Raw genomic sequence first — 16012 nt, 5'->3', positions numbered from 1 at the left:
GGGGCACACATGACCCAGCTATCCCCCCGGGGTCACAGGCACCGAGCACGACACATCCCCCTGCCCGGGCCGCCTCGCAGGCGTGCTGAGGGCCCAGTCCCTGGCCAGACGCGTGTGGCCGTGGGCCCCCGATGTGGCCCCAACTCCCTGGGCCTGAGAACCGCCCTCGGGCTCAGGCTCTCCCACCTGCGGGAGTGGTGCGTCCGTACCTCCTGTCTCTTGCCCGCTGAACAAGAGACGGGGGCGCCATCCTGCCCCGCACCAACACCCACGCTTCCTTTTCCTGAGCATCTGAGCTCCCGCGACAGGAAGACAGAAGCGGCCTCCGGCCGTCGGCCCCTCCCGCGCGCACCCACCTTCTGCACGGCCTTGCGCAGGATGTCCTTGTACTCCTCCTTGGTCACCTCCCGCTTCTGGTAGAAGGGCTTGATGGCCAGCTTCACCTCCTCGACCGCCCGCTCCTGCACCTGCAGCTTCTTCATGTACTGAGGGCAAGCACGGGGGTGACCGCCAGGCCAGGGGCCGTGCCGCCAGCCCCCGCTGTGGGGCTGGGGGCCCCCACTCACCTCCTCATTCTTGGCTCTCTCCGCGGCAGGCCTGGGAGCCGCCGCCCTCTCCTCGGAGTTGCTGGCGCCGGTGCTGTAGGTGGCCGGCTCGGAGGCTGCGGGCAGGGCGGGGGGCCCCGGGGCCGGGCTCTGCGTGACCCCGCAGCTCGCCAGGGGAAGGCTCCCACGCAGGATGAACCGCACCGCGGGCTGGCCGGCTGCCACGCACGGCGGGAGACTCATGGGCAGAGCTGGGCCGGGAGGCAGGGTCGGGGCATAAACCTGGACAGAAACGCGCACGGTTCAGGGCAGCACTCCCCGTTGCAAGAGCCCTGGCCAGAGAGGGGAGTCCTCGGCCCCAGCCTGGCCCCACGTCCCTCCAGCCCAGGCACCCACCTGAGAGGGCTCCGCCTCGGGGAAGCCGGACTCTGGAAGCACGTAACCGGCGGGAGGGGGCTCAGAGAAGGATGCCTGCTGGAACCCCACCGAGGGACCCATGTCTTCTGTTTCCCAGACCCCTTCCCGGGGCTTCTGGGGCCTGTGGAGCGGCATCCCTGAGGGCCAACACAGGGGAGGGTGGGTGCTCTTGGCCACCCTGGGCCAGAAGCTGCTTCCTGGCTGGAAAATTCCAGAAGCGCATCCCAGCAGCAAGGACCACAGCCTAGGCTGCAGCCACCTCCCTGCCTCGTGGTCTATGCTACCTGAGTGACCGAAGAGATCCATGTGCCCCCCACCCCCCAGCCAAACACACGATCCAATGGCCATCCCCCCAGGCTGCCCTGAGCCATGCCCGGAAGTGCCCACAGGAGCGTCCTACTCACGCAGGCCTCGGTCCTCGGCGGGGGCGCCACTCTCCGCTTCCTGGAGGTTCCAGGTGACTCTCTTCACCAGGGCTTTAGCCCGTAGCAAGGGGGTCTGGGGGGGACCTTCCTCCTTCCCCGCGGGCACCCCGCCCACAACCTGGCTTCCCAGGGCGCTGGGCACCACGGCGGCCCCAGTGGCCTCCTGCTGGAGCACGGGCCTCTCTTCAGGGCCCTGTGCCCGGGGCGGGGCCTGGGCAGTGTCTTCTCCGTGGATCAACGACACCTCCCGCCTGATGACGGCCATGGCCAGGCTGGTGTCCTGCGGGTGCTGGCTGGCCGGCGGAATGGAAGGAGTGGGTGGGAAGTCTCGCTCTGGGGAGGAGTCTGTGCTCTCAGGGGAGGGTGGGGAGCTCATGTCATCCAGCTGCATGAAGAAGGCTTCGCTTGAGAAATCCTCAAAGACGTGTCCCGCCTCGACCGAGTCACCGTAATCCAGGTCCTCGGCCGGACGGCCCGCTGGGGCCTCTGGAGCCATCTCGTGGGTTTCGGCCCCGGCCGGGGAGGCGTCTGCTCCTGCTGGGGCCGGCGGCCTGGCTGGCGGCTCCCGGTCAGGCTTCTGCTCCTCCTGGAGAACGGGCGCCACCTTCCTCTCCGGAGAGCGAGGCCTTGGCCGCCTCTCATGGGAACGAGGACGCTGATGCTCCCGGGACCTGTGCTCTGTGCTTGGCGACCTCGGTGACCTGGATCTACGCTTCCTCCTCTCGTGGGAGCCCCACCGGGTTCGGGGCCGCTCCCGGCTCCTCTCTCGCGGGCTCCTCTCCCTTGGGTGCCGGTGCCTCCGGGCTCTCTCTAGGCTGCTGGGCGGTGAGCACTCCCGCCCCCGAGACCTGGACCCTGACCGCCTCCGCTTCCTCCTCCTGCTCTCCCTGCGTTCGTGGGAGGAGCTGCCCGGGCTGCCCGAGCGGGACCTGGACCTCCGCCGGCCGTGACCCCAGGAGCCCCGCTTCCTCCTCCTGCCCTCATCCTTCACCTTCTTCCGCTTGGCTCGCTCGTGGCTGCTGGAGTGGTCGCTGGAAGACCTCCGGCCCCGGGACTTGGCCTGCTGCCTCTTGGGGTGGTCGTCCCCTACCGGGGGTGACACGGACCGTGAGCTCCTGTCCCCAGAGCGGGAGCCTGAGCGCGAGCCCGAGCGGGTCCTCCCGTGCTCCCTGGACGTGGCTCGCTTCCTTTTGGCTCTCTTCTTGCCACGGGAGCTGGACGTGGAGCGGGAGCGCGACGGGGACCTCAGCTCCACGATCCTGTGGGTGGTCGTCCGCGGCGCATCAGGGCTGGGCGGGGCCTCCGGCTCGGCTACAGTCACGCACGTCACCATCCGCTCCTCGGAGCCAAAGAAGGTACCGCAGGGCAGCTGGCCCTTGTCCTCCCACGGCTCCGGGGGGGAGGGCCTCTGTGCCCGGGAGGCTGAGCCCTGACCCTCGCCCAGCCCCTCGCACTCCAGGTCGGAGGTCCCCTCGGCAGCTCCCTCGCCCCGGAGCTCGAGCCCGCTGGAGGGCCCCCGAGCGGGCTCAGGCTCCGTCCCCAAGACCGTCTCCACGGTGTAAGAGGTGACACAGCGCACCGTCTGCAACACTGGAGCCTTTGGGCTGTTGATGGAGATGGTGCGTGTGATCTCAGACGGCAGGAGGCCAGAGCCCAGGCGCTCGGGGCTGCTGCCGGCAGAACTGGAGTCGGAGCCTGTGGGGTCAAAGGGGTCGTAGATCTCGCTCTTGAGCTGTTTGGTCTTCCTGATGGAGAACAGGGGTGAGGGGTTCTCCTTCCTCTGCACCTTATTGTCGACCGGCCGAAACGTGTTACAAAAGCCGGGGTTGGAGAGTCTGCCGGAATGGGCTGTGTTCCCGGGAATATTGATCCTGAAGCTCTCGAAGGTCGAGCTGACCCCCTTCCCCTTCGAGGGTCCCAGTGAGGCGGGGGACTGGGAGCCGCCTCCGGAGTGCGGGCCAGGGTCCTGTGGGCCCCTGTTGCTTGGCTCACCCTCGGCTCGGGCACCATGGCCGGGCTGCCCAGGGCCCTCCCTGCCCGTGAGCCGGCTGATGCAGGAGCTGGGGATCTCAGCGCGCTGCTCGCTGGCGGGCGCCGCGTCCGCCTGTCCGCCGCCACCGTCTTCCCTTCTGACCTTTGGTATCCTTGGTAGTTCAGAGATGTCAGGCCTCCTGGGAGCTGGCTTCAGGGCCTGGCCCAGCAGCGCGTCGACGGGCGGCAAGTGACAGCAGCTACCAGGGGTCTTGGAGGACGCAGAGCTGGGAAGCAGAGCGCGCCGGCTGTCACTGTCACACCGAGTGTCGTCCCTCTGCTTTAAGCCAGGCCCACACACGCCGGACAGGTTCTGAGTCTGACCGGACACAGGGGTCACAGACGGGTCCAGTCTCACAGTCGCCCCAGTCCTGAGTGCAGGGACACGGGAGGGTGCTGGCCCGCCGTGACAGCTCAGCCCCGCGCTCTGTGGCCCACTTCCTGAGTGTGGCACTCTGGGCTGCAGGCAGGCCGCGGGCCCAGGGTGCTTGGCACCTTGGGATGAGCCGCCTGTGCTCCGAGGGAAGGAAACGGGTGCTGGAAGACAAGAGAGCGAGCGGCCGTCAGTCCCCGCCGCCTGCCTTCTCAAGCGCGAGCAGCTCGTCACGTGGCCCGGGTCACAACGGCCTTCCCCTAAAAGCTGTGCTTTTAACTGCCTATTCCCGGGGCACCTGGGGGGGGCTCAGTCAAAGTGTCTCCCTCTGGCTCAGGTCACGATCTCGGCCTCCTGGGACCGAGCTGTGTGTCAGGCTGGGAGCCTGCTTCTCCCTCTCCCTCTGTCCCCCGACTCCCTGGCTCGGGTGCCTGCTCTCTGGAATCAATGAATAAAATCTTTTAAAAAGTCATAATAAATAGATAAACAATGGCTGGGTCCCCCTTGGCCTGACTGAGACCTCAGTGCACCTGGGGGCCCGGGCCAGTGCTCAGCTCTCACGTGGCACCAGAGGTACGTCCTCTTGGGTCTCATGGGTGCGCTCTGCACCCACGGAAAGTGTCCCTGCCAGTTACAGAGGCGTGTCATGGCGGGGGTGTGTGTGTGTCGGGGGGAGAGTGTGTGTGTGTCGGGGGGAGAGTGTGTGTGTGGGGGCGGGTGTGTGTGTGTGTGTGCGCGCGTGCGCGCAGGTGTGCGCGCGTGCGCGCAGGTGTGCGCGTGCGCCTGCCCCAGGAACAGAACAGCACAAGCCAGCCCCATTCTCCATGGCTGGGGACCCCCACCCCAAAAACCTCTCAGGGCCCAGCTACATGGGGGAGGGATCCACAGGGGCTGGCTCCGTGGCTCCGTGGGAATGCACACCAGCTACGTTGTGGCCACAGAGAGCCTGTGGTCTGGTCCAGAAACCCCATCGTCACCTCAACTCTCAGCCTATAAACTCTTTCAGAAAGGCAGGTAGAACGAACGGAAAAGAAACGAGAAAACTGTGCCCCCTCAACGTCCATTCTGAGCAGAGACTGCGTTTTAGTTCAACTGTCTCCTTTACCCCTGGCTCAGAGATAAGGAGAACCGAGGGGCTCGGTGCCAGAGGGTCAAGGCAGAGAGGGCGTCCCCCACGGACGTGGACGGGCTCCGCGTGGCAGCCACCTCACCTGCCCTCTTGGCGCTGAGGGAGCCGTCCCGGTGGATGACGATGTCCGCCCCATTCATCATCAGCAGGCTCTGGCCTGACAGGATGCTCCCCACCAGGTCTGGGACGGGGGCCTCGTCCACCTCCGGCTCAGGCGCGGCGGCAGGAACACTCCTCCTGCAGGTACAGACCCGCAGCTGCCTCCCTGTGCCCAAGACCCTCGTGCCAGGTGGGTGGCCCCAGCCCCCCAGCCCCCTGCAAGCGGGCGGCATTGGACACAGCCCCCAAAAAGAAAAGCAGGCTGTTCGGAGGTGAGATCATCTGACGCTTCTGACCCCAAATGCCCCCAACAGTCCTGTGGCAGGGGAGGGCGCGCACTGGTGGCCTCAAGCTCCCACGGGTCCTCACCCCCAGCGCACGCCCAGACAGACTGCAGCCGGCCACTCTGTCCTCGTCCCGCGACTGTGGCGCTTCCTCCCAGCCCTTGTGGAGCCCCACTGGTTTGCGCCGCCCCCCAGGACCACGGCCCCCCGCCCGCACACACCTGGAGAGTCCCACGGCCACGGGCCTGGCTACGGGCCGGTGAGAGCGCAGCGCTGACTGGGACAGGACCCGCCTCTTGGCACTCAATGGGGAAGCAGGGTTTGCAGACGGCTCTTCACTGCTGGAGAGAGCACGTGGGCCAAAGGGACGCTGACCCCACACCATCGGAGGCCCAGGGAGACCCTAGGCCCCTCCTCGATGGCACATGTGGCAGCACTCGTGCCCCACGGAGGAGCTTCGTGCTGGCAACGGCTCGCTGGGGCGGGTGTGCGAGCTGGACCTCCTCCGCCTGAGCAGAGGCGGGCGTAGGGAGCTCCGTCACACCTCGTGACTCTGAGGAGGGGTGCGCAATCGCCACCCTCCCCGTACAAATGCAACATCCAAGGCCACTGCCCACAAGGACAGGAGGTCGCCCTGCCCTTACCTGTCAAAGGGGTCCAGCTCATAGGGGTCTCCAAAGAGCGACAGGGAGGCCACGCCGATGTCCGCACGCATCAGCCCCAGAGAGGGGTCTGCCGGCTTGTGCACAGATGGGATGCAGGCTCCACGGGCCGGACCCCGGAGGCCCAGCGTCCGTGCGATGCGGGAGCGAGCTGTGGCTTCATTCTGAACCGAAGTCACAAAAGGCAAGGAACGGTAAGCAAGACGGGAGCTGAAGGCTCCAGAAACACCACCCAGGAGGCTGAGTAAATGGCACACGGGAGCCGAAGGGCCTCTTGTGTATTAACGATGTTCTAGAGGTTTTACCCCAACAGAGTTAACAAGCACATCTCAACATCCCCAACCTAACACACCGCAAAACCGCCCACAGGAGCTGGGCACAGCTGGTACCCCGCCGCCGCGGGGGTGTCCGACCCAGCACGCCTGGCACCCTCCCATCGCTGCGGGGGCATCCGACCCTGCACATACACTGCCAAGCAGGACGACGGGCTGTCCAGGTGATGGCTGCCTACACACATGAGGAGCAGCGCTGGGGGACCCACACCCCCACACGGCAGGTGTGCCACCAACCCTCCAGGACTTTCGCATTGGTGGACCACCAGAGCAGCTGCTCACTCTCATTGAAACGGAAGTGTAGGCTCCGTACGTGTGAGCTCTAAGCACTCACGTCATCAGGCAACGACAAAGGTCTCAGGTATAAGTTCACGTTCAGTCGCAACAAACACCTGCACAACGGCCACAGTTGGGCTCGTACGTTTCACGTTAACGCGCTCTCAGCGCGCAGCCCGTGAGCGCAGGGAGGACGACCCTTCAGAATTGGGACGCGTGACACAGGCGGCACACACACGAGGAAGGGCCCGCCCCGAAGCCTGGGGGTGAGAGAACCGGAGCACGGGGAACGGCCTGACGTGGGCAGTGCTCGCAGGTGACCCTCGAGTCACCTCGGCAGGACAAGAGCGTCCCGGCCAAGAACCTGGCCGCGCGCCCCGGGCGGCATTCCTCTCTCGACTCTCCCCGCAGCTCCCACTGGGCTCCCGGGCGCCAGGTGACCATCCGCCTGCCTCCCGGACAAGCTGCTGGCCACGGCCCTGCGGCCTCCAGACCCGCTGGGCCGCACAGGGCCCAGCCCTGGGGTGTCAGGAGTCCTACGCAAGCCCTCGGGATGTCCGGCTCCAAAGGGTCCTGGGAAATCTCTAGTCTCAGCCCCATCTTTAACGTGTGCTGTGGAAATGTTCATTTTTATCGGTGAATCTCTAAGCAAATACAGAAAAAGGGAGCTTTTTCTGTGCGACCCGCCACCTAGCTGCATGAGGGAACTGACCGCGCGCGGGCAGCGCTCCCGTCCAGGGCTACCTTCAACTTCTTCCCTTTTCTCTTCCTCACGCGACCCTGGCGCTTCTTCGATCTCGTCCCGGAGCTTCTGCTCTTCACAGACGACCTGGACTGTGCTTTCCTTCTTCCCGGCGCTTTCTTCCGTCTTCCTACAAAACGCACATTGAGAATCTATGCTTCCCTCCGTGTGAGCCCCCCGGCCCTGCCCCTGGGTGTCCCCCCTCAAGGACGCACTCTGCGCCCCCAGGACCCGGCGTGAAGACAGTCACGTGCAGAAACAGGTCGTTAAGTTCACCAGCGTTGGGGCGGAGCCACCCGCCAGGCCGACTTTTAAACCAGTGAAAGTCCCACATCATTCGTCACACACCAAAACGAAAGGAAAAACCAAGCAACCAGCCCCGATGACACAGAGGGAAATGAAATGAGGGGCCCCAGGTACGCGGCCACCGGCTGTGACCCTGGGGCTGCTCCCGACAGACGGGGGGGGGGGGTGGGGCACTGGCCGCACGGCTCCTGCAGCCCGTCCTCGAGACCAAACTGTCCACACTCTGGGCTTCGGCCCCGGTCTGGCTCAGGGTCGCTACCATAGGCTCAAGAAGGACCCTCATTCCAGGACGCCCCAGCAGGCCCTGGAACCCGGTGGGGGCTTCAGCCTGGAAGGAGCGGCCTCCGCGGGGACGGAGCGATGGGCCCTCGCGACGTCTGCGGGGAATAACCCCCCCTTCCCCCGGCCACGGCCCACGTGCAAACTCTGGGCCCTCACAGCCCTGCCTGAACTCCACCCAACGAGTGACTAGCGAGCGAGCTTCTGCGAAGCAAACCCAGGCCTGGGGAAGGACTGGGATCCAGCCGCACAGCGGGGAGGGCTCTCCCTGCCTCGGAGAGCCCAGCGGGCCCCGCCCGTGCCCTCCGCCGGGCCGCTTGCAAACCCAAATCCAGATGGACGAGAGGCCCGGGTGAAGCCGGGGGACCCTGTGGCTCCGCTCCCGGCCGCCACAGCGGGAGGGGCGCCCCGGCCCCCCAGTTGCCCCCAGAGTCAGGAGCTCCCAGAGCCACTCACCGGGCACGGCCAACAGTGTAGCACGGGTCTTGCTGGGCTCTGGATTCAAATAAACTAGGTTTTAAAATTCTATCACATTTATGACACAATTAGAACCTTCAACCCTGAAACTATCTCACGGCGTTAAGGAACCACTACTTGCCTTCTCAGGGGTCACAAGGATACTGTGCTTCAGCTCAAAGAAAAAAACACTGCATCTCTCAGAAACGCATTAGAAAATACCTCCAGGTAAGAGGACGACGACATGAAAGAGCTGCTTCAAGACAACACGGAAGGGAGCAGGTGAGGGGTACAAGTGAGGTCGAGGCCGGGCGACACGATGGCTGAGTGGGGACTCGCTACGCATTTCTCCCTCTGCCTCCAAAGCTTTGACAGAAGTCTGCAAAAGCGAAAAATTCACTAACAAAACCAAAACAAAATGAAACAAAACAGGAAACCAAAAAAGAACCCAAAACCAAGGCGCCTGGGGGGCTCCGTGGGTTAAGCGGCTGCCTTCGGCTCAGGTCATGATCCAGGGTCCTGGGATCGAGCCCCGCATCGGGCTCTCTGCTCAGCGGGGAGCCTGCTTCCTCCTCTCTCTCTGCCTACTTGTGATCTCTGTCAAATAAATAAATGAAATCTTTAAATAAAAAAAGAGCCCCAAACCAAAAAAAAAACCGACCAGGCAAACGGGAGCAAGCCAGACGCAACCGAAGACCGAAGAACTGTCCTCTGCCGCAGGCGCAGGGGACGGGGGTGCGGCCTGTCCTCAGCAGGGTGTGTGCTGGGGACCAAAGCAAACCCCTCCAGTCCCGCCTCCAACCACAGCGCTGGCAAGGCCTGGGCTGTTACGAGGCTGTTCTCCGGGGGAGGGAGACGGGCGAGCAGGGGCACCAACGGGCACGGAACTGCGGAGTTCCTGACACAAACACCTGAAGGTGTGGATGAGACAATAACCCACAACCTTCGTGCGGTCAAGTCACGAACCGATGACCTTAGCATGGACTCCCCGGCTCTGTCCACTAGGAAGGGCTGGAAAGGACGGCCCACCCCTGGCAGAGAACACGCACAGAGCGCGGTCACACGGTGGGGAGGCCCACGAGTGCAGGCTGCCCACCCCCGCACGTCCGCAAGCCACAGAGCCAGACAGCACCCGGGTCTCGGCCCCAAAGGCGGGGAACACAGGGCACAGCAGGGCGTGTCACACACCCGTGGGCACAGCGAGGACAAACGCCGACCATCCCCAGGACTGCGGGGGGGGGGGGGGGAGCCGTGCTGCTGACGGGTACGGAGCCACAGAACCCTCACCGCATCTCCCCCCCGTGAGCCCACCGTCTCCTTCCCCAGGAGAAACCGAGCACGTGCTGGCAAGCCACCACCACAAGGACATTCAGAACACTCGTAGCAGCTCCGTCCCCATGGCCCAAGCAGAACACAAGCCAGGAGACCCACGTCAGGAAACCCGTCAACGGACTGCAGCATGTTCGGTAACGCGGACACTCCTCAACGGAAACTCATCCGCCACTGACACAGGCTCCGAAAGCACCGCGCCACGCCGAGTGACTCGCCACTGCACGCTCGGGAGGACCTTACGGACGTCTGAAAGCGGGCAAAGCTAGTGTCCAGGGCGAAGGACGCCGGGGCTGCCTGCTGGGGGCGGGGGCACCGGCTGGGGAGGGAAGAGCTGGGCGGGGCGGCGATCGTCGCCGTCAAACCTGGATCAGTGAAGGTGGCGCGGGAGGACCTCGGGTCATCACCCGCCGAGGAAGTCACAGTACGCTGACGACTGACGGGGAGAAGCAGAGCTCCCCACCGGAGCCCACGCCAGCTGAGGAACAGAGCTTGAGCCTGACCCTGGAAGCCATCGGCCACGCTCTGTGGGCGGGGCCAGTGTGGTGGGGGGGCGGGTACTGTCCACGAGGACCCCAGGGCTTCTCCCCGGGGGGGTGCCTACTGACACCAGGCAAGGACAGGACTTACCGGGACAAAATCACCAGAACCAACACAGAAAACGACAAGAAGCCAGTGAATTAATCAGCTCAACGGCTCCCATAGGGAAAGGCCGAGAACCAGGGGCTTCCTGGCGTACCACTTCATCTGGGGGGAAGCGAGACCGTTCTGCCACCAAGGCCTGCAGAGCGCTTCCCACCCACGCTGGGCGCGGCTGAGTCGCCCGGACGCGTGTGCAGGAGGCCTGCGGTGGGCGGATGTCGGAAGGCCTGAGCGGGCCAGACCAGCCTGGCCCACGGAGTATCTGTGTCCTATTTCTGTGACGTGAAAACACCAGCTTGCAGAACACGACGTGGCTCTGCGGGCGAAGCTCGTGGGAGGCGAGCACGTGGCCGGCTGCTTCCCAGGGACACGCGCGCGCGGCCCGCAGCGGAGCCACCACCCCCGGGCTTACCTGCTCTCCTCCTGCGCTTGGCGGGGGCTCGGGGCGTCACGGGGCGCTGGTACACAGCAGAGCTCAGACCCGCAGCAACGGCCTCGATGGTCTCGTCCAGCAGAGAAGACATGAGGTACCGTGGGACATGCTACATGGCAAGGAGGGTGCCGTCAGCGGGGCGACCGCCCATGGGCTTCTCACGCAGCCCCCATGCCCCGCGGAGGACTCCGGGCAGGACCCCAGCAGGGGCGGCACCACCTGGGAACCCGAGGGACCCTGTGCCAGCCCCACCAAACCAACCGCGGAAGCTGGATGCCCTCGGCCTGCCAGTAACAGACCTGGCAGCCGTGCCCTTCTCGCTTCCGACAAACGCTGCGCGCTTCCAGCAGGCAGCCCGGGGCCCGGGAGGGCCTCAGAAGCGAGTCGGAGTGAGAATGAAGGGTGATGAGGAGCGGACCGCACAGGCTCCCAGCCACGGTGGGGGGCGGCCCGGGTGGGGGCCCAGGGAGATGGGGCACGAGGCGGACACAGGAGGAAGGGAGGCAGGACTGTGGGCATCTGTGATGGGGCGATGGGGTAGGAGCCTCCACCAGGTCCTCTCACCCCTCCACCAGCTCGATGCCCTCCCTGAGCAGCCAGACAGCAGAGAAGAGCCCCCCCCCCCGCGCCCCCCCCCCCGGCCAGGGCTGTCCGTGGCCGGTGTTGCCACATGGTCCTGCACCCCGAGGGGCCGAGTCGGGCACGGCTCCACAGTGGGATCGGTAGCCTCAGCAGTGGGCACGCCCACCTGAATCCTCCTGGCGGTGGAGATCCGGTTCCGGTTCACAGTCGCTCGGACCCTCTCGCTCTGCCTTGTCCTGGCAATAGCGCGGGTCCTCCCTGCGTGGGGCCGAAGCCGGCTGGTGGTGGGCACCACGTCAGCCAAGAGCAGGGAGACCTCCTCCTCAGTCACAGGACCTGCATCTGGGAAGAAGGAGCATCCCGGACTGATGTGTGTCCGCCATGGCTTTGGCCTGGTGGGGGCATCTCCCCGGGGTCCTGGGCTGCCCTGACAGAAAACCCTACAAGTTCTCCCAGAAGATGGGAGGCCCCTGAACGCTCCCCGGCTGGGGGGAGGCGCACCTCTACCTGCAGCGGGAGCAGCTCCAGGCGCGGCGCATTCCGGACAGAACCACTCATCCACTGGCACCTCCTGGAGAGGAGGGTCCAGACACTCCATGTGGTACCTACAGGAACAGGCGGCAGACGGGGGCTTTAGCACCACTGTCACAATCCAGGGAGCCACCACCATCATCCTGACGTGTCCCAAGACTGCGGTGCCCCCGCCGTAGACGGAATCGTGACCCCCCCGGTCCCCATGTCGAAGCCCTAATACCCAAAGTCACTGCATTTAGAAATGGGGTTTCAGGGGTGGTGAGGTTACGTGAGATCATGAGGGAGGGGCCCTGGCCCACGGACCGGGGTCCTTGAGAGAGGAACCCAGTGCTCCCTCTCCCCACTGGAAAAAGGGCCTCGAGCTCACAGCAAGGTGCTGCGGGCCGCTTCGGCCTGGAACATCTCACCAAGCTGACCCTGAGGACGCGGCGCAGGCTGGCCCGCTCAGAGGGCCGCATGCATCAGACGGGAGACACAAGGCTCCCAATCTCCCCGCAGTCCTTCCCTGGGGCATGCTGCTATCTCCGCCCTCCGAAGGGGGCCCAACAGCTCCTGAATCTTCCACAGGAGGCAGACTGCACGGAGAGATGGACGCAGGCGGCCTCGTGACCGCGGGCAGCTCCGTCCCGTGGGGGGCATGCGGCCAACCATGGCAGGTACCCTGCACCTGCACCTGGAGCCTCACTTCTGGCTGGTTCTGGAACCTCAGCTTGTCCTTCCCCACCCCAAGGTCACTCGGCAGCCCCAAGAGTTCCAAATGTTGGCACCTCATACTTCACAACCCAGTCCAAGGAGCCAATGGAGAAAGGCAGGCTCTGTGTGCTGAGAGCAAAGAGAAACAGGGCCCAGGGCCAGTCTTCAATGAAAGCAGCTTGGGAAGATTCACTTCACTGCTGGCATGGGCTGCCCATGCCAGCCTCTCCACCTTCACGCCAAGACCCCAGATAGCCTCGAGCCAGACGGACACCCAAGTGGAGTCCCCACTAAGTCCCTGAAGACCTGAGCCCAGATCCTGAGCAGCTGAAGGACCACGTGCTGGTCACAGCGTGAAACGTGAGGATCCAGGGAGCCAGGCTGGGTGGGGGGGGGGGGAACCTCACACGAGGGCCACAGGGACGGGAGCGGGGGCTGGGAGGCTCCCCCTGGAATCGTCCAGGCCAGCATCAAGTCCTGGGGAGCACCCCAACACCCCAAGTAGATCCCAGCCTTCGAAGATCCTTCTGGGAGCTCCGTGGTCTCAAGAAGAGGATCAGGGGCACCTGGGGGGCTCCGTGGGTGGGGCCACTGCCTTTGGCTCAGGTCGTGGTCTCAGGGTCCCGGGATCGAGCCCCGCATTGGGCTCTCTGCTCCGCAGGGAGCCTGCTTCCTCCTCTCTCCCTCTGCCTACTTGCGCTCTCTCTCTCCGTCAAATAAATAAATAAATAAATAGATAGATAGATAGATGAGGATCAGGAGCCGTGCAGCTTCTCACAAAGCTCCAAGGACCCAACACGGCTCACTCCATGTTCTCCTCGGGCCAAGGCCCAGGGCCTCGAGTGGAGGCCACTGCTGTGTGACAGGCGCCCAGCCCGGCCAGCCTGTGTCCTGCGCAGTCCATGCACAGGCAAGACTGGCTGGGGACTCACACTGAGGGAGGGTCACAGAGCTGCCACCCGGATGGGGGCACAGCTCCCGTCCCCAATTCCCCGCACAGCAGCGTAGACCAGGCACCCAGAGCTGACCTCCTGCCTGCATGGACCACAGCGACGGGAAGCAGTGACGTCCTCGATGGCTTCCCTGGTGACTCAATGCCTTTCCGTTAAACTGCAAGTTTCAAAAAATCAGGGATAATCTGCACTTCACTTCCGGTAACAGCGAAAGGACCTGTCACACACATTTGTGCACCGACAGCCTTGAGACTCCATTTCCCATGTAACGGAGTCATTTCAGGTGAAAGACAAGCAAGAGCGCCAGGAAGACTCGGCAGGCGGCGGGTCAGAGCAGCGTAAGGGCGCCTGGAGGCACGAGACCCCTCTGCGCTTATCTTAAAAGTTTTAGATTCACCAGGGTTTTTACGTACTTGAGCTTTCTTGCCTGCTAAACAATTCAAGCACGGAAAATACAAAAATCGATATATTAAATTCACAAACATACTTTATAAGAGTAAAAAAAAACTTAGCAAAGTTGTAAAAAGTCCTTACAAGTCACTGTCCGGTTTCTAGGGTTACAAAGAGACCCTGGTGTAAAGAACTGAGGTCATGGGCCCAATTCAGAAGTGGCCGGAAAACAAGAAGCCCCTGCGAGCAAACGTTCCAGCGGCCTCACCTGGGCCCTCCGGCCACCGTGGAGACCACCAGAAGGCACCTGAGTCTGGCATCCGGCTGGGGGGCCCTGGGCTACGGAGCTGAGACCCGCGGCCAGGACCACAGTCCTTCCCACCTCGGATGGCCTCTCCTGTAGCACCCAGCTGCTCCAGGCCCCAAATGGCCACGAACACGGGGGGAGGACTGGTTTTGCAGGAAAGCGAGCTCCGAGAGCTAAGCTGCCCGCTCAGCCCCAGGGCCCCACGAGACGGTGTTTCTTCGGCCTCCTGCCAGTACTCAGGCAGGCCTGTGAACGGGGCACAGGGACGGCAAGAGCAGGGACTGGCCTCGAGGGTTCGCAGGACACCGAAGGCACCCCTCTCCTGTCCCCCAGACTCATAGTGACCGAGGAGCAGAGGGCAGTCAGACACGGCCACTCCCGGCTCCCCAGCTGGAGCACCCCGAGTGGAGCACTCACACGGCACGCACGCCAGCAGCCCCTTGTGGAAGGGCGCAAGGGCAGAGTGTGCCAGCCTCGAGGGTGGCACCAGAGAGGGAGGCCCGGGAAGGTGCCTTAGGGAAGTAAATGCACAGCGTGTGTCAGCTGTCTGGCGGGCGAGCACGTGGCCAACTGAGCGCCACACAGGAGGCTCCGGGCAGGGGTCAGAGCCTGGGCCAACCTGCAACAGAACTAAGCGAGCACCTCCAGGGCCGGCTCTGAGTCCCCAGGGCTCGAGACTTCCTCCTGCTGCTTCTCAGCCCAACCCTGAAAAGGGCCACCTGCTGCCCAAGAGGAAGTTCCAGACCTGTCGGCCCCGTGGGATTCTCTCATTACCGCCTGTGCCCCGCCCGAGACGCTGCCGCAGCCCCCTCACAAGCTTACAGACTAATTCTGCAGACGTCCAGCGGCAGCCCCTGCGGGGGTCCCCGAGAAGAGGAACCACGATGGAAGGAGGCTGGGCAAAGGCTCCCAGGAGCCAGGGCCTGCTGGACACAGGGGTCACCTGACCTCATAAAAGGCAGGGTCCCACACAAGTCCTTTGCCTGGGCCCCCGGGGCTGCTGACCGGCCCCACAGACCCCACTTCTCGTGTTTCCCTCAGCTTTTCTGTCTCGATGCGTTATGTGCATCTCTGCAAGGAGCCTCCTGATATTGGGGGGAACAGACAGAGGGTATAAACGGCAGGGAACGGAAGAGCCCGGGAGGTCTGCCGGCTACCGGCCGGTGGCCTGGGATTCGGGTGCTCCCGACACAGCGGGCTGGGCCTCAGCGACCACAATGGTGAACAGCTGTGGGGAGGAAACCCAGAGCACAGGGCTTCCCGCGGCACTTCCCGGCCGTCAGGGACTAGGGACAGCAGAAGGGGCTCGGGGCCCTCTGGAGCCACCACGAGGAGGGCCTCAGGCTCACCCGGCGTCACAGCCGTCACAGAGGAGCAGACGATCCTCCCGGTCGCTCCTGCCGCACACCTCACAGAAGGTTGGGTCTTCTTCCTCATCCTCTCCGGCTCTGGCGTTCTCCACTGGAATCTGCGGGCAGGAAAGCACCACTGGTCACACGGCAAGGGCAGCCCGAACCTCGAGCGGACCGCGCAGCCTCTCCCTGCCGGGGGGCGGGGGCGGGGTGCAGAGGGAGCCGGCAGCCTCGAGCCAGGACACCGGCGCTGGAGCGCGAGGAGGGGAGCGGGACAAAAGCAGCAGCCTTTCCTCTCACGAGAATGACCGTACAACTTGGTAAAGACGGGGAGACACGGATGCCAAGGACATGCCCGTCCCATGGGCCGCCGCACTGGGACAGTCCCAGCCCCGTGTGGGGCCGGCCCTCGACACGCAGGCTCAGAGACGTGGTCCTCGG

At 64.4% G+C, this 16012-nt stretch overlaps 1 protein-coding gene across 4 annotated transcripts in view; it reads right to left on the bottom strand.

Annotated features, from left to right (window-relative positions):
- Positions 1 to 16012, bottom strand: part of PHRF1 (PHD and ring finger domains 1) — a 28670-nt gene that overhangs the window by 717 nt on the left and 11941 nt on the right. Inside the window, exons 6-17 of one of the 4 annotated variants that reach the window (XM_080815359.1) lie at positions 15569 to 15687; positions 11844 to 11947; positions 11509 to 11684; positions 10740 to 10869; positions 7318 to 7445; positions 5948 to 6129; positions 5525 to 5644; positions 5003 to 5157; positions 1367 to 3955; positions 942 to 1099; positions 567 to 827; positions 357 to 485 (exon numbers count right to left, since the gene is read on the bottom strand). In XM_080815359.1, the coding sequence (XP_080671485.1) occupies positions 357 to 485; positions 567 to 827; positions 942 to 1099; positions 1367 to 3955; positions 5003 to 5157; positions 5525 to 5644; positions 5948 to 6129; positions 7318 to 7445; positions 10740 to 10869; positions 11509 to 11684; positions 11844 to 11947; positions 15569 to 15687 (4251 nt within the window). Of the gene's footprint in view, positions 1 to 356; positions 486 to 566; positions 828 to 941; positions 1100 to 1366; positions 3956 to 5002; positions 5158 to 5524; positions 5645 to 5947; positions 6130 to 7317; positions 7446 to 8578; positions 8854 to 10739; positions 10870 to 11508; positions 11685 to 11843; positions 11948 to 15568; positions 15688 to 16012 lie in introns of those variants that run through there. The other 3 variants (XM_080815360.1, XR_013967511.1, XM_080815361.1) reach the window with 3 other exon arrangements.

Source organism: Martes martes (genome assembly GCF_963455335.1).
Source record: "Martes martes genome assembly, chromosome: 10".
In the NCBI taxonomy this organism is placed as follows: domain Eukaryota; kingdom Metazoa; phylum Chordata; class Mammalia; order Carnivora; family Mustelidae; genus Martes; species Martes martes.
The sequence above is the reverse complement of the archived record's forward strand: the minus strand, read 5'-3'. Positions and strand labels throughout refer to the sequence as shown.